This window comes from Lepidochelys kempii, chromosome 3 (assembly GCF_965140285.1).
Source record: "Lepidochelys kempii isolate rLepKem1 chromosome 3, rLepKem1.hap1, whole genome shotgun sequence".
NCBI classification, from domain to species: Eukaryota; Metazoa; Chordata; order Testudines; family Cheloniidae; genus Lepidochelys; species Lepidochelys kempii.
Window position 1 is genome coordinate 7,092,311 of NC_136382.1, and position 24,693 is coordinate 7,117,003.

A 24,693-nucleotide genomic window follows, 5' to 3' on the forward strand; every position below is an offset into this window, starting at 1 on the left:
ACCATCCCCAGTCCGGAAAGCACACGAGGCCCACTGAAAGGATGCAAGCACTGTCCTAAGGCGGGGCGCGAGGCTGCATGCCCTTTGCCGTCCGGCTTTCCTCTAGCTTCCTATCCAATGTTTGAAACTAGGTTCCTTATTGGTTGTGTTCTGGTCGCTCCTGAGGGGCCCCCCCATCAGGTAGGGTCTACAAACCCATGGATTTCCCCAACGGTCCGTACAAAACCAGGCCACCAAATCCTGGCTCCACTAGGCAGCTAGCTGCCTGTGCAGATTTACATTAAGAGACGGATGCTATGAAACTGCAGCGAGTCCTTTCTACCTGTTCCCCCACCCCCCAGGGCAGATTAGCAGGGGTTTGGAAGCTTATTCTCCTACTGCCAGAAACCGTGGGTTTCAGCCTCAGGATCACAACCTCAGCATCATGTCTGGGGAATCCAGAGAGTTTCTCCAGTCCTAAGATTTCATCATCAACTTGAACTCGCTTTTCTAGTTGCAAAGGAAATCTTGTGCGTATAAACAGGGTAGAAACCCTGTTATACAAATGAGGCAACCAGAGCATCACTGAACAGAAGGCACACGTGTAGCTTACTAGATAACAGTTTTCAGATTCTCTTGGGATTCTGTGGAAGTTGCAATGATTGAATGGGTGGGTAGAAGTGGGTTCATTTACTCTATAGCAATGGGGAATACGCAGGGCAGGACATTGCGTCGGTGATCACTGTAAGATTACTTGTAGCTGTGAAATTATCCAAGGTAAATGCTGCCTCTGACACTATACCACTCAATAGTGCACATGTTGTTAGGTACTACAGCATTCTGTGAAACAGCGCAAAGGATTCTGCGGGGAGATCCCCTCGCAACGGAAAACCATGGACGGTCTGGGGATGCAAAAGAACATTCGCAGGGCAGTGAGTGGAGATCAGCTATTAGAATCCGGTCAGCGTATCTCACACGATCACTGGGTGCTCCCAGACCCGGGTGAACCGAGACCTTTCCTCTCTTCGCAGCCACGCTGCTCCGCGACACGGGGAACCGGGCCGCATCACATGCATTTTGTGGGAGAGTGACCTGGCGCAGAAGCCGGCCAGCGGCTACCATCAAATAAAGCCGGCCAGCTGCCTACCTTCTTCATGAAGACGGTATCTTGGCGGGAACACTTGTCCACTTTCAGCTTCAGGACAGAGATGTCATTGATGGTGCTGCAGTTAAAGAGAGACAAGGGGGGAGGGAAATCTAAGACACAGAGACAGCGGAATACTGTAGGAGGCAGAGAACTGCCCCTTCCCTTAGTCTTCTCGGTAGAATACAAATCCCCGCCTCCACACGCCCCGCTACCGCGCCTCTTATAGGGAGTAAGCTGGTCTGGCAAGACCCGTTGCTGGAGGCCCTGTGGCATATTTTTAAAGAAAACTGAGCTATTAAGAGATGTAGAAAGACTGAGCTATCGCCTGACCATAGTCCTCTGCAGTAGCCCTGTCCTGTTCCTGCCCCAGCGCTTCTGTTTGCAGTTACCTTCACTTGTATGTAACATCATCATCTCAACGGTCAGCTCCCTGACCGAGTGTCCTGTCTCTGTGTTCTGGAAGGCTCCTAATCAATGGGGTATTATGTTGGGCATTTAGGCTCTGGGAAGTGAGCATAGGCAGTGGGAGTAGTACTGGGTAGGTTTCATCTTTAAAGGGTTTTACAGGCGTTAGTTAATAATCCTCACAACTGCCCCCGTAAGGACAGCAAGTATCAATCCCCATTTTACAGAAAGGGAAACTGAGTCACAGGACGATTAAATGCTCAGCATCCCAGAGGAAATCAGCAGCAGGATCAGTAGCCAGTCGTTGCTGGTTCCCAGTCCTGGGATCACACCCCCAGATTATGCCTCTCGACATTTCTTTACGAACACTAAAACTGTTAATTTCTTGAAAAATGACCACTAATTTCAGGAAATGTGCGTTAAAGGGTGAGCGTATGCCTGTTGTAACATGTGCCGTAGGTGCCGGATGTAAAACCAGAGTCCGATCCCAGCCACAACCCGTCGGGGTGAAACACACCAGCGCACCTGATAGTTGAAAACTTGGGCCTGTTTCCATGGCGGTCAATGAAGCTGATCAGTATCTCGAGGACAAAGAGACGCAGGTCGGCGTCTTCCATCAATGCAGCCGAGAGCAGCCTGTCCAGGAAAGAGCTAGGCAGGGCCGTGAGCATGTTACTACACTGGAAACCCGTGGAGACCTGCAGGTTGCACAAGGTGGAGGGAGAGCAGAGAGGGATATGACCAGTGGGGAAAACGTCCCAGGGAGAGAAAAGCATTTCCTAAAGCTGGGGGATGGGCGGAAGAGATGCTCTGGCCTGCAGAGGACCAGCCCGAGCTCCATTTTAACCCCTCGTGGCACAGGGAGCAGCTTGGCATGGGAGCTTCCATGCAGCCCCAACAGGCTACAGGTTGGGCTGGTGCAGAGGCAGGCTGCATGGGGAGTCCTGAAGGGCAGCAACCACTTTTCCAGCACACAGGCCGGGGCTGCACCTGCAACCTACACCGCGTCCCTAGCTTCGAAAAGCCAGACAGAGGGACTGTAAATCGAACCCATGTGGCACGGCAGGGTACTAGCCACGGAGCCACTCAGCCAGTCCTTGCTTTGGTATAGTGTGTTCGAACATGGGTACTGTTCTTTGCATGAGGGTGAGCAGTCAAACCTTCCTGAGGAAGGGCAGGTGCATGCCCGCCCGCCCGCCAGCCAGCGGCTGTCCCAGGGCAAGGCCCGTGCTGAGACCACATGGGCACTTGCTGCCAAACCACACCTGCTCAGGAGAGCCCGTTCGTACCTGCAGGAGGGATTTCAGCAGCATTATCTGAGTCAGGCGATTCCGATTCTCCCTGTGGGGGACAAAAACCAACGTTGAACTCGGCACGGAAAAGAGACTTACACAAACCCAAAGCCATCAGTTTATTCCCTGCGCCAGGGCCAGGGCAGGAGTGTTCCCTATGGGATATTTCCTCATGCCTCAACCAGGCCAGTTTTAACAGCTCAAGCAACGGTGGCCACACCACTAACCTTAATACGGGGCACTCACTGCTCAATAGATGTCACTGCCCTTGGCTCCTAGTCAGACCCCTGCAGGCCACCAGACGTAATTCCTCTCCCTCCTTAGCATTCACACCCTCCTGTTTGCAGACAGTGATCCTACAGTCACCCCCGGTCACTGCACAGTAAGACAAATCCTGAGGTCCCTATGTGGGGGCTGGTCTCTACTGGGAGCGGACATTGGCATAGCTATGTCTCTCGGGGATGCGATTAAGCCAGACTAACCCACCCTCTCAACAGCGCCAGGTCTTCTGTTCACCTAACTACCACTTCTCGGGGAGGGGATTAACCGCAGCGAGTGGCTACGCGGAAGCAGTGCGGCTGCTGGTGTACCACTGTAGCATTTTAAGCATAGACGCAGCTGGAATTTTAACTCAGTCCGTGCTCGCTGGATCAATTAACATCACGGGGAGTTTGCAGGGAAACGCGATCGTCCTTCGGCCATGTACAAGACTTCTCTCCGCGCCCTCTAGCTCTGAACTCCAAGGCTAAAGCACCTGGCAGGAAGCCACGTCCCACAAGGATCAGTTGTGAGCTGTGACTTCATTAGGAGCAAGAGCAACCCTTGGGGTAAAAGACGAGTTCGTACCCTCGCACGGAGTCAGCTGCGTCTTTCCCGCAGCGTCTAGTAAGATTTTAAAACTCTTGGGGATGAAGCGGATAGCGGTGCTGCGCTAAATGGCTCCTGGGACTCCAGTCTGCCATCCCCGAGCCTGGAAACGCCTGGCTTTCACCCGCCGGGGGCCGCCGGCCTGACTCTGATCTCACAGCAGGGGCAGCACTGACGTTAGCGGGCCTGATTCTGATCTTGCACTGGTGCAAATCAGGAGTGTCTCCGCTGAAGTCAAGGGAATTACACCAGCGTAAATGAGGCTGTCCATACGAATCCTGTACACACCAAGCGCTAAGAATCTAGTCGCGATATGAATCTGGCACCACCCTCCAAAGCGCTTTGCCTAGTATCTCTCATCTTTGCTGCCATTATCCTGGCTCCAAATAGCAGTTTCTATTTTGTCCCCCAACACCCTTAGTCTCGTGTTTCTTTTCCATAGCAAAAACTAAATAGCATTATTCTACTCACTGAGGGTAAAAGCTTTACACACAAACTAGCCACAAGCTTGAATGCTGCTCTCTGGGCTGTGGTGTTAACACAAATGGGCTGGCGCTTCATTAAATACCACACAGTTATCGGTGATGCTTTAAGATCTGACATGCCCTCTTCTGTAATGGGAACTACAATAGCTTGGCCCATCCCTCTGGAAAGCTACAGAGAGATCTATGACCTGCTTTGTCCTTCTGGCTTCCTTAAGCTCTTCTAATTCAGCCACGAGACAAGTTAGAAGCAGCAGGGCATTCGTCACGAAAAGAACAGGCAGTTCCTGCACTATCTGGGCCTGACTGACATCTATCACTGACAGCCCTTCAGGGAGCTCCGTTTGTGATCAGCAGCGAGCGGCCGCTATTCTTGTCTGATCTCTGGATTTAGGTCACATCCCTGGTTTTTATTCCCTTTCCCAAATGTACTTGTACCCGGCTCTAGTCACTGGCCAAGGCTGAACTCGTGACCCGACTTATGGGGACATCATCTTATCTCTAGCTGTCATGCTCTGTAGCTACAACGCCTCCCCCTCTCAGTACAGGCATTCCCTCCAGGAAAGGACAGACTTCTCTAGAGCCAGAACTAGACTTCTAGCACTAGGGCTGAATTTGGCCTTCAGAACCCTTTATTTCCCCAGGAGCCAGGCCCATAAATCAGAGCACAGAATTTACACTAGGACGTGTACGTATATGGACGCTCCCCTTCAGCGTCAGTGACTTCAAGCGGTCGGCCACCTGCACTCCGGCCGGAGAGCGGTCTCTAATCTCCAAGCTGATGCTAGTGATCATGGTATCATTCCCCCTGGGTTGAGACAAGGGAAACTGTCTTCAGTGGCAGCTGAGTGCTCCACACCCCGGAACCTCAGGCCATGAGCGACTTGCTCCAGGTCATTCAGTGAGTCAGTGACGGGGTGGGGAATACCAGCCAGGATTCCTGACTGTGTCTCTTGCCTGAAACCCTAGCCCTCTGCGCACTTCCAGCCTCTAGCAGAACAGTCAAGCAAACCCACATGGCTAATTCTGATGAAGCTACTAGTCTCCTGTGGCCACGTCTGCCTGAAAGGATGGAGATGCAGCATTAAAGCATTTAATAAGCAGCAGGTTTAAAACAAACAAAAGGAAGTATTTCTTCACACAACGCACAGTCGACCTGTAGAACTCCTTGCCAGAGGATGTTGTGAAGGCCAAGACTATAACAGGGTTCAAAAAAGAACTAGGTAAGTTCATGGAGGATAGGTCCATCAATGGCTATTAGCCAAGATGGTCAGGGACGCAACCTCACGCTCTGGGTGTCCTTAGCCTCTGACTGGCAGATCCTGGGAGTAGACAGCAGGGGACAGATCACTCAATAATTGCCCTGTTCTGTTCATTCCCTCTGAAGCACCTGGCACTGGCCACTGTGGGAAGACAAGACACTGGGCTAAATGGACCCTGGGTCTGACCCAATATGGCCGCTCTTATTAAAGCTCTGCTCTCCCAAAGCTCTCTTGCCCTGGGATAAGGATTTCAGTCACATTCTGAAAAGGCAGCAAAGCGTGAGAAGGAAGAGGGAAACCCTTTGCTCATGACACACTGGATTCACGTGCCTTTCTAACTGCGCCGTAAAGAGGCTTTGACGGGGAATTTGGAGGGTGAATGCAGATGGCAAGCATGGCAGTCTCGATAGTCACAGAAATGGCCGTGCAAGCTTCCTTGCCACGGCCCTCCCAATGTACCAAGCACTGACTGAGGAGGCGGGGGTGACAGGAGGTCAGCCTCCATGGCCCACTTGCTCTTTGGTGTCTCGGTTACTAAGGGGACCAGCTGTGGTGGTGGCTCTGTGATTTGGGCACCCATCCAATAAAAGCTGACCGGAGCTCATTTTATAAAGGTCATGGATGGACACTACCTTCAACCACCGGAGGCTGGATTTGAACCAGGGACCTAGAAGTGAAAGGAGTCTTCTACTGTACAATGAATCAGAGAAGCGGCCCCAAGAGTCAAAGACCTTCCTGAAAACTGGTCCGGGATATGAACTAAAGTCTGGCCTGGTGCATGTCCAGGGGAGGCAGGGGACACTTCCCCAGGGATCCCTGCTGGAGCGAATCCAAACCCAATTCTTGATCAGCTTCCAGTGTGTCACCTGAGAGAGGTTCCCTTTCCGCAGGAGGGGCAGGGAGAGAAGAGAAGTAAATTTGTCCTCACCCAGCTTTCCCAGCGTCTAGAGCGTGGTGCAGAGAAGGCAGTGGGACCTTGCTCATTATAAAGAGCATGACCTCGGACCTCTGATAGGTGGGGAGGGTGCTGGCAAAGGAACCTGAGAAGACAGACAGCACTAAGACCATGCAAGACCGTCAAGGTCAACCTGCAGGAGAAACACACGCCCAGTTCCCATTTCCACAGCAGACGCCCGCGCACCCATCTCTGCCCTCAGCGGTCAGTGAGCATCCCACACAGAACTGAGCCCTGCACGTCCGTTTACCTACCCCACGACACGCCTGGCCAGAGAGAGCCCCCAGGCTGAACCTCAGGAAGAGCACCAAGGGGGCTTCCTCCTCGGATTGCCGCGAGCGGGATCAGCTGGGTGGCCCACCGGCATTCATGGGCAGTAGCAGAGGTTGGGTAAGTCATCACCAGCACACAGCTCAGGCGATTAGCGTTTGGTCTTGACAGGCGTCAAGCAGGACCCTTTAGCCCCTCAGAAAGCCAAAAGCGGGGGAAAGACCCACCTTAATCAGCACCACACAGGCAGCAGAAGTGGCCTTCAGAGCAGTATGCTCCGGCATATCCTGCTCCTCTCAGCCCCGGGCTTAGCAGCACACAGGGTCACCAGGTCAGGGGTAAGTACGTCCCGGCGTAGGGAGGGCCAGAACCTGCCCAGCCAGGGCCGTTCCCTCTCCTCCTCCCCCTGGGACCGCACCACTGGGTTTGCTCAGAGCTGTGAGTGGAGAATCCGCCCCGGCAGGGCTTGGCTACAGCCGGCCTGCCAGGGCTAAGCAGCAGGCAGGCTGGCTGCAGTGCCATTCCCAGCGGAGAGAACAAAAGTCCTGAGGAGCTTAGGCAGTGGCCTGCAGCAGCTTCCTCGCTCGGATTTCTCCGTCTCCCCTCATGTCCCTGCCCTACACTCACGCCCCTCCTTGAGGGAGGGGTAGGGTGAACAGAGCTCAGATCCACCAAGAACAAGGACTCCTCAGGCAGAAGGCAGACAGCCAAGCCAAGCCGGCAATGGGCTACCCCTGCTGCTGCGCCTCTGATTCACTGCTCAGACTAGAGGCTCCTCTGACGGGCAGGCCTGGATCAGCAGCATCCTGCCTCTCCACCTGGGCACCTGGAGACAAAACGATCCTATTCCAGCAGTGTAAAGGCTGCGGCACAAATTAGAACTGCAGGGAGGCTGGTACCTCGTAGTTAGCTCATGCCCACTACCTCTTACACTGCTCCCAAATCTCACAAGGGCAAACGGAAATCTCCGCCTATAGCCAGAATCTCTTTGCAGTTCCCTGTGTTCAGCCTCGGAGATGAGGCTGTGTTTGGGCATTCTTGGGTGGATACTGCCCTCCGCTGGTATTTCTTTGTCATTGCTAGACAAGTGTTAGCCCACGAAAGCTTGTGCTCAAATACATTTGTTAGTCTCTAAGGTGCCACAAGGACTGCTCATTGTTTTTGCTGTTCCTCAATTCATCTGTACCACCAAGCTAAGGACAACAGCTTTTCAATCATTTGTTTGCTCTGCACCTCGGTCCTGATTTTCAGCCCCTCCTGACCATGCACCCCTCCCATCAGGATGTGAGTCTGTGATGTGGACAAATGGGAACCCAGATGACAGATCCATCCAAGTCACAGCCACTTATGATCTAAACTGGATCCAAACTTCTGCCAAAGTATTGATTTCCTATAGGAAGCCAATTCACCCCTCTGGGAAATTTACAAATGAGACATAAGTGAAATAAATGGCAGGATAAAGAAGTGGGTGACAATTCCAAGAAGCTCCCGAGTTTGTGTTTTCCACTGAGCTGATTGGGAAAACCGAGTTGTTATGCAAGGTCTTGGAAAAAATTTTGAAGGAGAAAGTAGTTAAGGACATTGAAGTCAATGGTAAATGGGACAAAATACAACATGGTTTTACAAAAGGTAGATCGTGCCAAAGCAACCTGATCTCCTGCTTTGAGAAAGTAACAGATTTTTTAGACAAAGGAAACGCAGTGGATCTAATTTACCTAGATTTCAGTAAGGCGTTTGATACCGTGCCACATGGGGAATTATTAGTTAAATTGGAAAAGATGGGGATCAATATAAACATTGAAAGGTGGATAAGGAATTGGTTATCAGGGAGACTACAGCGGGTCCTACTGAAAGGTGAACTGTCAGGGTGGAGGGAGGTTACCAGTGGAGATCCTCAAGGATCAGTTTTGGGACCCATCTTATTTAATCCTTTTATTACTGACCTCGGCACAAAAAGTGGGAGCGTGACAATAAAGTTTGCGGATGACACAAAGCTGGGAGGTATTGCCAATTTAGAGAAGGACCGGGAGATCCTACAGGAGGATCTGGATGACCTTGTCAACTGGAGTAATAGGAATAGGATGAAATTTAATAGTGAGAAGTGTGAGGTCACGCATTTAGGGATAAACAATGATCATTCCATTATCGGCTCAGATGTCACTGTCCCTGAGCCTTTTCCCAACGCCACTGCTGCACTTCCCCCTTTGTCTCTAGGGCCTGACCCCAAGCCGAGTCTGTGGGTTTCAATGCAGACTCACAAGTCAGGCTGGATGTACACTTCCCTGGTGTTCCCTCGTGTTAGAAAGAATCTTACTCAGGATGTGGGAACATCGGTCAATTAGATCCCGGCAGACCTGCCCTGTAACTAGAACTGTAGGGCTGGCTCCTCCTTGACTAGCCGATTTTGCTCCTCGGCATGATATGTGATTTGGATAGTTTCCTGTTTTATGGGTCTGGTTTTCACAACCATCAGATCACCCCTGTCCAGCCCGACCGACAGCAGCAGCAAACGACTCCGCCCTTATCTGAACACGTCCTTGTTAGCAGAGCAGGCCCCTCCGGCCAATGGAGGACGCGATGCCCCCACAGCGCGCGACCTGCATACCTGTGGTCTTGATAACGGCCTCTTGGAACATCCTCTCTTCATGCTCCTTGATGATCTTGGTACTGATGACAGCACAGTCATAGCTGCCTGTCAGCTCGTAGTCGATGCTCAGGCGGAGCTGCCGCAGCAGAGTGTTGAACACTTCCAGCACAGTCGGTCCTGAGCAGGGCGGAGAGGGCAGGCAGAGGCATTGAGCAATACCACCACCGAGCTCTTACAGCGCTTAAAGGTCAGTCTCATTACCCCCAATTTACAGATGAGGAAACTGAGGCAAAAAGAGAGGCAGGGACTTGCCCAAAGTCACCCAGCAGGCCAAGGGCCGAGCCGGAATTGAACCAAGATCTCCTGAGACCCAGGCCAGCGGTCTAGCCGCTACACCACATTGCTCCCATTCAGCCAACCCTGCTACTCCTACTGGGACATGCAGCCCCACTGTAAGCGAGAGGGGGCTGGTCACACTAGGATGCAACCTGACAAAGAAGAGGACATCCCAGGCTTATGGTCCTTGCTCTTCAGACCCCCAACAGAGACACAGGGCCAGAGTGGACAGTGCCACAAACTCAACCCTCCCACCAGTATGAACCTCACACATTACCTCTCACATCTACACTAGCAAAGATCCCACATCCGAGGATCATTTCCGAGAGCACAGTCTGGGGTTTGCCAGCACAGATGGGACCAAACGGTGCTAGTGATTTGTTAGCAATCTGAAGTAAAGCCCTTGTTAAACCCAACTCAACTCAACGGGGAGTTTGGCCCCTGGGGTCTTTATGACTGGGACATAAGTCCCCACCCCGACACATCCCACAATTGCAACCACTGGTTCAACTCCCACAGTGGGCGGTGCTTGGCCAGACGGGACCCCGGCTGCTGCCACCTTTGACCATCCTGATCATGTCAGATGAGCCAAATGATGGAGAAAGCCAACAGCCCCAAGCAGCGCTCCCTCCATTGCCACCACGGAGACTGGGGGTAACAGCGATCTGGACAAAGCTCTGATGTAGGCAAGGCCACGAGGGAGGGAGTGGGTCAGGTTTTCAAACAGGCTGAGCCTTCACCTAACTCTGCTCCCATCAAAGGGGAGTATGATCACTGACTTTTCAGGGAACAGACCTAGGACTACACCGAGCGCTTTGGAAAGCCCTGGCCAGCATGGCTTGGCAAGGTCGCTACAATGGTCTGATGCCATCTGCACAGGGTTACAGCAGTTAGGGGCTCCCCACATAACACCGCAGTGCTCCAGGGAACTCCCCCAGAAGCTAAAGACCATCACAAACCTCCCTTGCTTCTGCTCCGACTGCAAGGCGCATTTCTTTGACTCGCTCTCCCTAACACAAATACAGAGAAATGCGTGTGTTGAAAACCCCCAAATCCCCTACAACCCTAACAAAGCAAGCCACTCCCTGCAATCACGTCTGCCTGTGGGGAGAGGACAGGAGAACAAACAGCAAGAGAGCTGCGCAGTCATGCTGCTGAACGCATGACCGGGAGGGGGTTAGATACCACGGGGATGTGAGATCCTAGCGAGAACAGATGAAACAAACAGACTAGAACACGAGAGAGACAAGGCAGGAGAGGTGACCTCTTTTATTGGACCAATTTCTGTTGCGGAGAGACAAGCTTTTGAGCCACCCTGAGCTCTTCTACAGGTCATCGTCTCTCTAATATCCTGGGACTGACACGACTCCAGCTACGCTGCCTACAGAAGAGAACACGGCAGTTTTGCTATGGAGATGCACTCCGTCGCATAGAGTTGTCCAGGCTTCAAGGTGCAGAGCATGCTGGGACTCAGGACTCTGTTCCCAGCTCTGCCCTCTACCTGCTGTGTCATCCTGGGCAACTCACTTCACTGCTCCATGCCTCAGTTTCCCCTCCCATCCTTTCTGTCTCATCTATTTTGATTGCTGGCTCTTTGGGGCTGAAACCATCTCTCACTGCGTGTTGGTGAAGCGCCTAGCACAAAGAGATCCTGATGTGCTCCTATAATGCCAACACCTACCTGGTTTCTCCAAGGGTCTGTGTGTTTCTGATGCACCTCTGGCCTGAATACATGTGACCACATACTTGTAAGGAATATAAATACAAGAAAGAAAGACACAGAAAAGATGCGGGGGGGGGGGGGGAAGGAAATGTATGGAAAAACAAAGCCCAGTACAATCCTGATGTGAACCACCATCTCTAACAACCTGCCCGCTCATCTCCTTGTTCTACTGACCCGGTCTCATTAGCTGCTTTTTGCTGACCTTAGGTCACACGGTGAGACAGTGCCAGAAACTGAGCCGAGGAGCTCAACTCCCAGTCCCCTGCAACAGGCACTAGCCAACGCTCCCTGGCCTGATGTGCCTGAGACACTGAAGCTCAGAGATGGGAAGCCCACAGCCCCAGGGAATCCAGGATTTAAGAGCGTCTGATAAATGGACAGAACTAAGTCATCTGCGTTTATGTCACACTGTGCGTCAGGAGGCCAGGAGTGCAAGGGGTACCGAGCCCAGGACTCCCGGGTCTAAGCAGCAGGAACCCCCCTGGCCCGGATTCTGCGATTCTACAGCTCGAAGCAGGAGCGCTGAGCACAAGGGAATCCACACGTGGATGTGCTGTCCAAATGCCAGCAGCTCTCCCTTAAAGCCCATAATCCCAGGCTGCGTGTGCTCAGCTCACCCCGTAGAACCAGCCAATCCACCAGCGCCTAAGGCCAGCTGGGCTCAGGCAACATAAGGGGCACCTCCCTCGTCCCACTCGGCTGCTGCCAGAGGTGGGAGCAGGAGCAGGCCTCAGGTGTAAAAGCCTTGCCGGGGAGTCCGCCTCTCCAAATGCACCACCTGCCGCTCTCAGATCTTTCCAGCCGGGAGTCGGAACAAACCTAAATCAAACCGTTCTCCCCCCGAAGCTCGGACACTTCCTGCTCTCTGACCTGGTGCCCATGGTGCCAGCTGCTGGCAGTGCAAAGGGAAGCAACGAGCCAGGCTGAACCATTCCCTGTTGGCACAGTACTGCGGGCACCAACAATCCATCAGCCCAGTGTCTGTCTGTCTGCCTGCCTCATTTCCTTCCCAGTTGCGTAGGGGTTTTATCCCCAGCTGGCATCTCGATGTGCTGGGTAACTGCTGGCACTTCTGCAATGCCCCGTCCCGTCTAATGGGTCTCGAAAGGAAACTGACAAATGCTTCCAGTTGCTACAGTGCAGCAGCCTGCACTGGGCCAAGCTTTCGCCATGGCTCCTGGAGCGGCCATTTCTGGCTCCTGAGAACCCAGCTCCCACCGTGCCTCTCAGATCAGTTACTGCTGCAGGCCCCAGCCTGAAGGGAATCACTCCAGCCCGGCCGGGAGCTCCAGCCTGGAGAGGCAGATGCAGGCTCAGCCGCTGGAGGGACGGGGAAAGCCATGGGAGTGCCCTCCGGCCATGATCGGAGGCTCACTGGACTGGGTCCCTTCCTTACCCACTGATCCTGAGGCTGCGATGACAGCTGCCTCCGACAGGACCTCCACGATCCCAGCCCGCACCGTGGCTGCACTCTTGCTGTTGGCATCCAGGTGTCCCAGGAGTTGCTGGATCACCAAGTGGGAATGCTGAGGCTGGAAGGAAAGCAGAGAGTGAGCCACGCTGATAGACGGCTGCTGAGCCGGGCCGACCTTAGCGGTTTGGGGGCAATTCCTGCCTCGGACACCAGCGCAAGAAAGGAAGGCCTGACAGTCAGCACCTGGCAGATGACACCCATGCGAGGGCAGAATCCATCCTGCTTTCCCATAGCAGCACCACCTCTGCAAGGAAGGCAGCGGAGTTAACTGGAAGGCACACAGAGTGCGGGGTCACTTCTGCACAGAGCCTTTCCTGACCGCACAATGGTGGCCATTAAAAATGGACGTACGCAGCACTGAACTATTGACCTGTGTGTGTGGAATCTTCCATACCAGGCCAAATTCTGTGCCTGCCTGCGGCCTGTGTAATCCCACTGACGCCAGGGAGATGGCAGCAGGAAGGTGAGTTGAGGAAGAATTCTGTGGCCAATCCCGCAAGTGCTGAGATCAATTTAACACCTGTGAGTGATAAATATGTCACTCCTAATGGCACCCACTACCTTGGCTCGGAGAGCTCAGCGGCTCGTTTCATGCTCACATTAGCACGGCCACAGACATGCAGGTATGACAGGTCCCCTGGAAGGACAGAATCAGGAACCTTCAGCACCAAAAGCACTGGTCTCTGCCACTCGATCTCAAGGGGACCACCCTTAACGAAGGGAAAGTAAGAGGCTGGGTCCAGCCAGTAGAAGATGCGCTCACACAGACTGCACCAGTCTATTTATGGAAAGAGGCACAGGGAAATATACCATGGAGGGAACAACCTTCACTGTCCCAGGAATACACCTGATGCCTTAACAGGTCTTTTCAAGCTACCAAATAGAAATGTACGTGCAGAATGGAAACATACTTACAAAAGTCTAGTGCATGGAACTTTAGTCTGGAGATGTTCATATAGGGGAAATGATTTACAGGGTTTACATATGTATAAAAGCCACTGTCATGATTAATCCTGTATGCATGGGTGTTGTAACCGGGTCAGTCCCGGGATATGAAAGAGATGAAGTGGGGGAGGTCATATATCTTTTAGTGGACCAACTTCTGTTGGTGAGAGAGAAACTTTTGAGCCACACAGAGCTCTTGTTCAGGCCTGGAAGAGGTACTGAGAGCGTCACAGATAAATACAAGGTCAAATAGCTTAGCATTGGTCCCTTATAATATGTGCTTACTATTTATGCTAAACTATCCATTCAATCTTGTATTTCGCTGTGACGCTCTGAGTACCTCTCCCAGACCTAAAGAAGAGCTCTGTGTGGCTCAAAAGCTTGTCCCTCTCACCAACAGGAGTTGGTCCAATAAGTGATTAACCCCAGGTATTTATGAAGGGAGAATGTATTGATTGTGTATCCTTCAAACGGACCCTAGTGAGTTACTTACGCCCAGCATTTAGGTTTTGTAAAAAAAATTGATTTTATAAAACCTAATCTAAAGATAATGGGCATCGTGCAGTTTACAAGATAAAACATGCAATGAAAACAGGTGCCTTTCCTAATGTAAGCATTCCCCAAGGACAGCAGGGCTGAGCTGTCAGGAGAGAGCCATAAATCAAAATTAACGAGAAACAAAAGTGACACTGACATCTTTGGTACCCTATCACTGTAGTAGCAAAAGACTTATCCTGACAACATCACTGTGAGGCAGGACAGTGCTACAATCACCATTGTAAGGATGGGACACTGAGGAACAGGGAGGCTAAGTGACTTGTACGTGGTCCCACAGGAAGTCAGTGGCTGAGCTGGGAATTGAAACCTGGTCTCCGCAGCTAATGCCCTAACCACCAAGCTGTCCTTCCTCTCCGTTTACCCAGCTGTGCAGAGTGGAAAAAGGATAAATAACCAATGCGATGGGTGAAAAGTAAATGGGCTAAGTGACAACAAAGAAGGGAAGCAAGATGACAATCCAGACAGAAATATATTTTCATTGGGATTCAAACAAAGAGATCATGGAAACATTTCTAATTACCTCAGAATTTCTAGAATCCTGTTTTCTAACAAAACCTAAATCTGGGGCCTAACTCAATCCAACAACGTCACCTGAAAGGGGAGGGCTTCAGAGCAAGAAGGGGGAAAAGATAAAGCCCAGAATCATAGAAACGTCAGGCTGGAAGGGACCTCAAAAAGTTGTCAAGTCCAGCCCCCTGCACTGTGGAAGAACCAAGTAAACCTGGACCATCCCTGACAGGTGTTTGGCCAATCTGTTAAAAACCTCCAATGACAGGGATTCCACAACCTCCCTTGGAAGCCCGTTCCAGAGCTGAACTCCCCTGAGAGCTCAAAAGTTTTCACTTAATATCTAACCTAAACCTTGCTGCAGATAAAGCTGTCTGAGGACATGGAGAACAATTGATAATTATCCTCCTTATAATGGCTCTTAACATATTCGAAGACTTATCAGGTCCCCTGACAGGCTTCTTTTCTCAAAACTAAACATGGCCAGTGTTTGTAACCTTTCCTCACAGGTCCTTTGATCACAGGTCCTTTTTGTTGCTCTCCTCTGAACTCTCTCGAATTTGTCCACGTCTTTCCTAACCGGTGGCACCCAGAACTGGACACAGTGCTCCCACCGCAGTAGTTCAGCAGCACCAAGCAGAGCGAGACAGTTACCTCCCATGTCTCACATACGACGCTCCCGTCAATACACCCCAAATGATATTAGCCTTTTTCGCAACTGCATCACACTGGTGACTCGTATTCAATTTGTGACCCATTATAAGCCCCAGATCCTTCTCAGCAGTACGACCCCCTAGCCAGTTATTCCCCATTTTGTAGTTGTGCTTTTGATAGTTCCCTCCTAAGTGAAGTACGCTGCACTTGTCTTTATTGAATTTCATCTCTTGGATTTCAGACCAATTCTCCAGTTTGTCAAGGGGGTTTTGAATGCTAATCCCGTCTGCAAAGTGCTGGCAACCCCTCCCAGCGTGATGGCATCTGAATACTCTCCATTCCATTTTCCAAGCCATTAATGAAAAGACTGAATAGCCCTGGAGCCAGGATACCCCCCGTAGGGCCGTACTGGATACATCTTCCCAGTTTCACAGCAAACCAGTGACAACTACTCCAGTCTTTCAACCAGTTGTGAATCCACCTTATAGTAACTTCATCAAACCCACATTTCCCTAGTTTACTTATGAGAATGTCACGTGGGACTGTGTCAAAAGCCTCACTGAAATCAAGGTATAGTGAAGTTTTGGAATAGCCTCCCAAGGGAAGCATTGGGGGCAAAAGATCTATCTGGCTTTAAGATTAAACTCGATAAGTTTATGGAGGAGATGGTATGATGGGATAACATGGTTTTGGTAATTAAATATTCATGGTAAATAGGCCCAATGGCCTGTGATGGGCTATTAGATGGGGTGAGATCCAAGTTACCCAGGGAAGTATTTTCTGTAGTATCTGGCTGATGAATCTTGCCCATATGCTCAGGGTTTAGCTGATCGCCATATTTGGGGTCAGGAAGGAATTTTCCTCCAGGGCAGATTGGAAGAGGCCCTGGAGGTTTTTCGCCTTCCTCTGTAGCATGGGCCACGGGTCACTTGCTGGAGGATTCTCTGCTCCTTGAAGTCTTTAAACTACGATTTGAGGACTTCAATAGCACAGATATAGGTGTGAGGGTTTTTTTGTAGGAGTGGTGGGTGAAATTCTGTGGCCTGCGTTGTGCAGGAGGTCAGACTAGATGATCATAATGGTCCCTTCTGACCTAAATATCTATGAATCTATGTCGAAAGCTTCCCGCCCAGTGACTAGGCCAGTGACCCTGCCAAAGAGGGAAATTCAGTGGGTTTGCCGTGATTTATTCCTGACAAAGCCATGCTGGCCATTCCTGCTAACCCTATTCTCCTCCAGAGGCTGACTGATTATTTCACAGTTTGTTTCAATATCTTTCCAGTATCCTACACACGAGGGTCAAATTCTCCCCTCACTTACCTCCAGGCAACATCTTGCTAAGCCACTGGGGCTCCGTGGGAGTGACTGAGCGCAGAATTTGACTTGTATCGTTTTCTCCTGTCTGCACAGTTTGTGCTTAGCCTCGGGCGGCTCCTTTCCCTTTCTGCCGAGACAGGCGGCGTGCACTGATGTAACGGCAGCAAGCTGGAAACGGGTAGCTCCCCATGGCTCCCTTGACAAGGTTTTTCCACCATATTGCCATACCACTTAACTCAATGGGACGATGCTTTGCACTGACAAACAGGGAAAGAATGGCTCCCCAAGGAGAGAGACAGGCTGTATTCTGGGTCCCCCACACACACAGTCCTCTAGAGCGGCGTTTTATTGGCTCGCAGAAAAGGGTCGCTAGCCCTGGCCAAATTCCAAGGCAGGTAATTGACCTCTGCCTAGGTAACAGAGGTCCCCTGATATAGCAATTGTGGATGGGACCCCCTAGCCTAAGGCATTACTTCTTGTATCTGCAATGCCCTGGCTGTCCAAGACAGGAGATCTTGAGGCCAAATTCTGGCTAGCCCCAAGTGGGTGCACAAGGACGGGCTCCAGGAGTGGATTGCCAGGGGTTGGCCAGAATCCCATTAGGAAGCATAGTCCCTGCTAGCCACTTCACATGCAGCAGCTCCCTGAAGAGGGCAGGGCCATGGTCCTGTTGCCTGAACCGGCTAGCACAGCTGGGACTCTGCACTCCCACTCCAGCATGAGCACCCCAGGAGTTCTGGCTGTGTCAGCCTGAATTCCTCCTGGGAGCTCCAGCCTCATGATAGGCCTTCTCTGTCCTTCTCCAGAGTGCAGGGCAGGATCCTGACACCCAGCACAGCGAGGGTCTCTCATTATTTGCTGCACCGGGCTGCGAGTGTGTCTAATGAATGAGGAAAGGGAAGGACAAAGGCAGCAATAAGACAACAAGGATTCAATGCATTCCCCAATCCTACAGTCCCGACTCAGGCAAACTCTCACTGACTGAATAACGGGTTTAGGATCAGTCACTAGTGCCACAGGTAAATCATGGAAGTAGTATGATCTAGCGGTTAGAACACAGGACTGGGAATCAGGAGTTCTGAATGGCCTTGGGCAAGTCACTTACCCTCCGTGCCTCAATTTCCCCATCTGTAACATGGTGGTAACAACCTCCCCATCTTTGCAAGGTACCGTGTAAGGGCAAAGTATCAGTATTTATATGTTGATGTAATTTGCAAAGAACCATCTGATAGCAAATCTCTGTATTGACACATACAGAAAAATTCCAGGGAATTACCCACAGGGTCTTATATAGAGTGCAACAAATCTGCCCATCATTGCCAGAGCACTGCATGCAGTGGTTACTCAGACTTTCACAGCGACAACAGGGACAGAAGCTAGATCCTTCTCCTCAAAAAGCACAGGCCTTCACCACAGTTAGCAGCACCGGGCCACTGACACACAAGTTGTGCAGTTCAGATTCCTCCTAGCAGAGAGCAATGGGGCATGCACTCACAATTCATTACAGGACTGAAATGACACAAAACGCCATCTCTCCAGCGGCTCACCTGAATGGAGTACATGATGATCTTAAAGCAACGAATAGCAAACGTCTTTGGCTCCCAGAGCGAGTGGTTGTCTAGATGGCTTCAGGGAAAGGGAAAAAAAAAAGAGAGAGAGAAGAGTTAGTTTAACTATTACAGAGGCTTGTAGACTTGCTGGTACGACAAGCAAAGGCATCTTTTCCCTTTGCTCAGAGAAAACAGCAAACAAACAGCGTGGGAGGCAGGTGACACAGAAGCAGTCAGAGCAGGGAGTGAGAGGAGGCGGAAGAGCAAAGATCGGGAAGGGGGAGCCGACGTAGAATTGCAAACTGCCAGCTAAAGCTCAAACCCTGTAAAGAGCTAATTTGTCTGCCTTTTTCTGCAATTCCCTCCCAGGCCCAGGAGTTGCTCACTTTCAGGGGTTAGTCCACAACTGTGCTCACTGACTTTGCTTCTGTATGGCTGGGACGGGGACCCAGGAACTCCTAGGTCTTTATCCCAGCTCTGCCATTCAGTCCCTCTGTAACCATGGGCAAATCATTCAGCTTTTCTGTGCCTCAGTTTCCCTCCTCACCAAACTGGGGCTGATAGTAGTTACCTGCCCACTAGGGGAAGTAGTTGTTGGGAGGAGGAGATTACCAAACACGTACACAGCCTAGGTATTGGAACAAATTCACTGCCTCCGGGACATCAGAGCTGCCATTCTGCTCCAGGCTGCAGCCACTGACTTCAAAGCAGCAGCAGAGATGGAACTCAGCTCATCCTGATCCAGAAACGAAGGTCCCACAGCCACTTGAACTAAAGGAGAATCTCCGCTGCCCATAAGCAGTCTAAGGTTTATGACACACAGCTGAGTAGATCTGATCACTAGATGATTACCTGTGCCATGAATTCCCTCTGAAGCACCTGGCATTGGCCACTGTTGGAGACAGGATACTGGGCTAGATGGACCACTGGTCTGACCTAGTATGGCTGTTCTGATGTTCTTATGATTCCATTACATACAAAGCGACACTAAGGGTATGTCTACCCTACAATCTTAAGTAGACCTATGTTAGGCCGATATACAGCTACTGCAGTGGCTGATGTCCACATGACCCTCCTTCTGTCGGTGGCGCATGTCCTCACCAGGAGCGCTTCTATCGACTGAAGAAGGGCAGTGTGGGGGGCTGAGAGCCAGGGCTCTTAGCTCCACGCAGCTCCTCACCAGCTGCCCCCCAGGCTTCTCACCTCCTCCACTCCCAGCCAGAAGCTGGGATACAGTAACCCAGGGCTTCTCACTTCCGGCGAGGAGATCTGCGCCCAGAGTCCAGTCAGCTGCCGTACTCCCCATGGGGAGCGAGGAGCCAGGACCCCAGGGGGCAGCAGGGTTCCCAGTGGCAGCTCAAGCCAGGAGCCTGGGTGGCAGCTTGGCTTGGAGTAGAGACCTGGCAGCAACCGGGCTGGGGAGCCAGGAGCCAACTTTCTGGTCAATTTCACAGCTCCAGCTGAGCCATGAAATTGACAAGACAGCCAACAGCAGATGTAAGGAACACAGTGTTTATACAGACACTGCCTCACCCTAACTACACCAACCTGAGCCCTATGCCTCTCCTGGAGGTGGAGTTATGATATCGGTGTAGTAGGGCACTTACATTGGTGGGAGCAACCCTGTAGGGTAGACTCTGACATAGTTAGGTCAACATAACCTGCCTTATGTCGACCTAACTCTGTAGTGTAGACCCAAGCCTCACTAATTCACGGCAATATTAGTGTTCCTTATTATCAACAATACAAAAGGGTCCCCCTCTGGGACAAAAGGGGATGAGGAAACGAGAACACAGACAGCCAGAGTGTCCAGCCCAAGAGAGATGCAGGCAGGGTGGAGGGACAATCACCTGATCGAGTGACTTACATGAGAACAGGTTTGATGGCGTTCTTAATGTTACCATAAGCCGCTCGCCCCAGTAACTCCCGCAGGCACCTTTCTGCCAGCTCAGTGGGACTCTCTTTCTCCTTTTCAGTTGCTTGCAGGGGAGATGGAGAGCGGCTGAGAGAGAGGGAAAGAGAGATTAAGCCTCCTCTGTACAACCCCTCAGTACAGGAGACCGATTTTCACGCCCTCATTCTCCCGTGCCACAACGCGACGCTCTCGCTTTCTTTCCAACGCTGCACTCCCAGCGGTGCCACTCCTCCGCTGCGAAGGACGCCAGCATCCAGAATATAAAAACCGCCCTTTGGAACTGGAAATCTGGGCCCACAATGAGAGCCATACTGCCTCCCTACATGCCAGATACACTAGCGGCTCGTCCCATCTCCTTGCAGTATGCCACTGCACCATGCAGAATAGAACTGCTGTGCTCTGCTCTGCTCCAGGGTGGCTGCATTTCAGTGCTCAGCGAAGGGATTCCCTGTGTGCGGTGAACCTGTTGACCAGTCTGGGCTCCTTTGACAGGAGAGATGATCTATAAACAGAAGGGATGCTGACTATTGGACTCCGCCCACGTGGACCTCTCCCACCCGCGCAGATCCTAACATTTACCAGCGTGGCACAGCTCAGATGTACCATGGAATGGAGGCAGACAGTGGGAAATTCCTCTGTTCTGACAAATTAGGGCTCCAAGTAAAAGAGGGCATTTGATTCAGGGTTTAAGAGGTGCCTAGTTTATTCTGCAATGGGCCAGTAGGGGGAGCTCCGACTCTCCCCTTCCCCACCAAAACCACCGATTTGTGCTTTATACACTCAGCCGGGAGTAACACGCTGGGGTTATTGGAATCGAAGATCCAAGCTCCTGATGAACCTAAACAGAGGCTGTCACACAAACCCCGTCCCATCTCCAGCTGGCCAGAACGCTGCGCTCTGTGCCATCAGACTCTGAACTGGCCACGCTGACTCTGAGAGGTAGGATGGCACAGCGGTTAGTGCTAGATTCAGAATTGGGACCCCGGGTATCAATTCTCTGGTCTACCAGTGACGCCCTGCGCGACGCTGGCAAGTCGTGTAGTCTCTGTGGCATGGGGACCACAGCACTGCCCTACCCCACAGGGTGCTGGGAGGGTAAATACAATGAAGATTGTGAGGTGCTCAGATATCCTTAACCAGCCATTCCTGACCTCTGGGCTAGCTCGCTGCTATTTATTATACCTTGTAGTGAACCCCCCAGCCCCGAGGCTGCTCCAGTGGGCTCAGACCCCAGCAGCCTCCACTCAAACACAAAAACCAACTGGGAGCCCCCCACCACACTCCTGCCTGGGAAGCACAGCGTCAAACTCAAGGACTTGGCTGTGATGGTGGCTGGCCCTGATTGCTTGAGAAACCATCTCCTTCTAAATCACCACCCACAGCAGCTACGTGCCTAAGAATGGCCACACTGGGTCAGACCAAAGGTTCATCTAGCAAAGTATCCTGTCTTCCAACAGTGGCCAATGCCAGGTGCCTCAGAGGGAATGAACAGAACAGGTAACCATGAAGTGATCCATCCCATGTTCACCATTCTCAGCTTCTGGCAAACAGGCTAGGGATACCATCCCTGCCCTTCCTGGCTAATAGCCATTGATGGACCTATCCTCCATGAACTTATCTAATTCTTTTTTGAACCCTATTATAGTCTTGGCCTTCACAACATCCCCTGGCAAGGAGTTCCACAGGTTGACTGTACATTCTGTGAAGAAATACTTCCTTTTATTTGTTTTAAACCTGCTGCCTATTAATTTCATCTGGTGACCCCTAGTTCTTCTGTTATGAGAAAGAGCAAACACTTCCTTATTTACTTACTCAACACCAGTCATGATTTTATAGATCTCTATCATATCCCGCCTTAGTCAGCTCTTTTCCAAGCTGAAAAGTCCCAGTCTTATTAATCTCTCCTCATATGGAAACTATTCCAGCCCCCTAATCATTTTTGTTGCCCTTTTCTGAACCTTTTCCAATTCCAATACTATATATCTTATTAGTACCTCTGGAGGATGGACGGGACCATGAGGACGAGTGGGGTCAGAGCTTCCTTAGCCATGGGCCCTTGAATGCGGAGCTCAGATCAGAGTGAGGAGAGACCCCAGCGCCTTGAGAACAATCTGAAAAACACACACTGATCTGCCTCGGTTTCCATACGAATCATGTTTGAAAAACATGTCGCCATGGCACCCGAGTGCCAGACGGGTGCTGCACAGACCCCCGCGTAGGCAGCCAGACAGTGAGTCAGGGACAAGGAGGCAGCAAAGCACCCAGCTCGCTGCTACCAGCCAGCCCTGTGCTTCTGACCCATGGGGCAGGAGATGGACCTTTGGTCTGCAGTGTGTATCCGTAGGAGACTGTTCACGTGCTGCACACTCAGTCACTACAAAAACTTAAGACATGCACCTGGGGAGCCAAGGCTAGAACCCCCATCCAAATACACAGGTCTCAACCACTTCAGGTAACCCCTTTCATGGGAGCACTATACTGCACACTAAGCCTGGGTCTGTGGGACCTGGTGTTTCCGAGCCTGGGCTTGAGTGTCCACACTGCACTACAATTGCTGGATCCGGGTGTCTCAGCCCTGCCAATGCATCCCTCCTGCACTGGGCTGACCATTTACTGCGGGTCTGCAGCCTGAGCTGTGTCCACACCGCACAAGGAGAGGGCTTGGATCTGTCACAGCAGGACCTGGGCTCTGACCCATCCCCCTAGCAGAGTCCTAGGGCCTGGGCCCTCAGTGCTTGCTGACCCGAGTCACACTGATTTGTGTAAAAGAAGGAGTACTTGTGGCACCTTAGAGACTAACCAATTCAAGTACTCCTTTTCTTTTTGCGAATACAGACTAACACGGCTGTTACTCTGAAAACTGATTTGTGTGTGGTCAGACTTGGGCGCCAACCTGCATCAGAGCCCGGGCTTCGTGCGCATTATAGGCACACCCAGAAAGGCTCCTTTATTCTTTCTGGGAGCCAACCACTCGAGGACAGTGGTAGACACCCAAAGCCAGGAGACTGCAGTGTTTTACACACCATAAATGCCTATTTGAATATGAAACATGGGATTTTGTGCACTCCTTCGAAAATCAGACCCCCCAGAGCCAGAACCTGCCCTCGCTTCAGCCGGTGCAAATCCAGGGTAACTTGCTGCCTACTCACAAGTTACTCCAGATACATGCTGGCATCAGGATCTGGCCTTCCGCTTGGACCTTTTGCTTATGCAAACACCATGAAGGAGTTTTAAGCCCAAACATTTGATTTTTGAAGGCATCTTTCCTAACCTTCAAAATAAACCAGGCAGAATTCATGCATACTTCCCTTTCTCGCCAGTCTGTAAAAGCATCTTAAGAAAGCGGATCTATTGCCTGAGTAATTTCCCTTAAAAATCCCTGTCTGCTTGTGAAAACCCAGCAGGCTGGGGTGGACATGCCTGAGGCATATGATGGGGAAGGGAGAGAGAGAGAGGTTTTACCTAATCTCCCGTCACAGCTGGCACGCTGTCTTGGCAATTACTCCTCTCTAAAATTGTAGAGAGAGCGGAGAAAAAGCTGAGACTTATCTGGCGAATGCACAGGTCTGCACTTTCACCTTGACAGCTCTGCAAAGCAAGCTGAGTCGAACAGCTGGTGGCTAATGATCTTGATTAGGATTCAGGAGATGGGTTCAATTCCTAACTCTGCCTCAAGCTTCCCCACACCCTTCACTTCATCTCTCTGTGCCTATGTGCCCCATCTGCAAAGTGGGGATAACAACACTGCCTTTGTCTTGTCTCTTTCGATTGCAAGCTGCTCAGGGAAGGGAGTGCTTCCTTTCAGGCGTCTGTACAGCAACTAACACAACAGGGCCTCTAAGCGCTATCATCATAATGAAGAACTTTCCCAGCAGGCAATTTCAGTCCCGCAGAGAGAAAACACCACAAACAAAAACTCAAGTTGCCTCATTTGAAGGAATCTTCCGAAGGCCCCAAACTCTAACGCCCATTAAATATCGTGCGCTTGAGAGAATATAAACAAAACGGAGAGCTGGTGGCAGGCTACAAGGCAGAGGGCAGGGAACCAGGGCTCCTGGTTCTGCTGCTAGCTAGCTGCAGAACTTGAGAAAGGCACTCAGCGAATCACTGATCCGGAAAATTGGTTTGTTTCCAGCAGAAACTTTTCAATTCCTTCAACCAAAAGTGATTCCCCCCCCCCCCCAGTTTTTTGTTTTGTTTCATTTTCAAGGGTTTTTTTGGTTGTTTAAAAACCTTTTTGGGGTTTTTTTGTCAAATCTAGCTACATTTCAAAACAAAATCATGGTTTCAAAATGAAAAATCAAAATATATAGTGTCTAAATGGTTGACATTTTTTTTGTCTTTTTGAATATATATTTTCTTCTTCTTTTTATTTCCACCAGATTCGACCCAAATTCGCAAACCGTTTTAGTCCCCTGGAAAATGGATGTTTCATTGAATTTACCATTTGCCAAGAAATAAATAAAAT

The 24,693-nt window shown here is 51.1% G+C and overlaps 1 protein-coding gene across 8 annotated transcripts in view; it reads right to left on the reverse strand.

The window, feature by feature from the left end:
• Positions 1-24,693, reverse strand: part of EFR3B (EFR3 homolog B) — a 151,838-nt gene that overhangs the window by 18,828 nt on the left and 108,317 nt on the right. For 7 of the 8 annotated variants that reach the window (XM_073335563.2, XM_073335560.2, XM_073335559.2 and 4 more), the window contains 8 exons: positions 20,178-20,312; positions 18,308-18,386; positions 12,702-12,837; positions 9,265-9,423; positions 6,363-6,474; positions 2,821-2,872; positions 2,057-2,229; positions 1,127-1,202 (listed from right to left, as the gene is read on the reverse strand). In XM_073335563.2, the coding sequence (XP_073191664.1) occupies positions 1,127-1,202; positions 2,057-2,229; positions 2,821-2,872; positions 6,363-6,474; positions 9,265-9,423; positions 12,702-12,837; positions 18,308-18,386; positions 20,178-20,312 (922 nt within the window). The remainder of the gene's footprint in view (positions 1-1,126; positions 1,203-2,056; positions 2,230-2,820; positions 2,873-6,362; positions 6,475-9,264; positions 9,424-12,701; positions 12,838-18,307; positions 18,387-20,177; positions 20,313-24,693) is intronic. The other variant, XM_073335564.2, reaches the window with a different exon arrangement.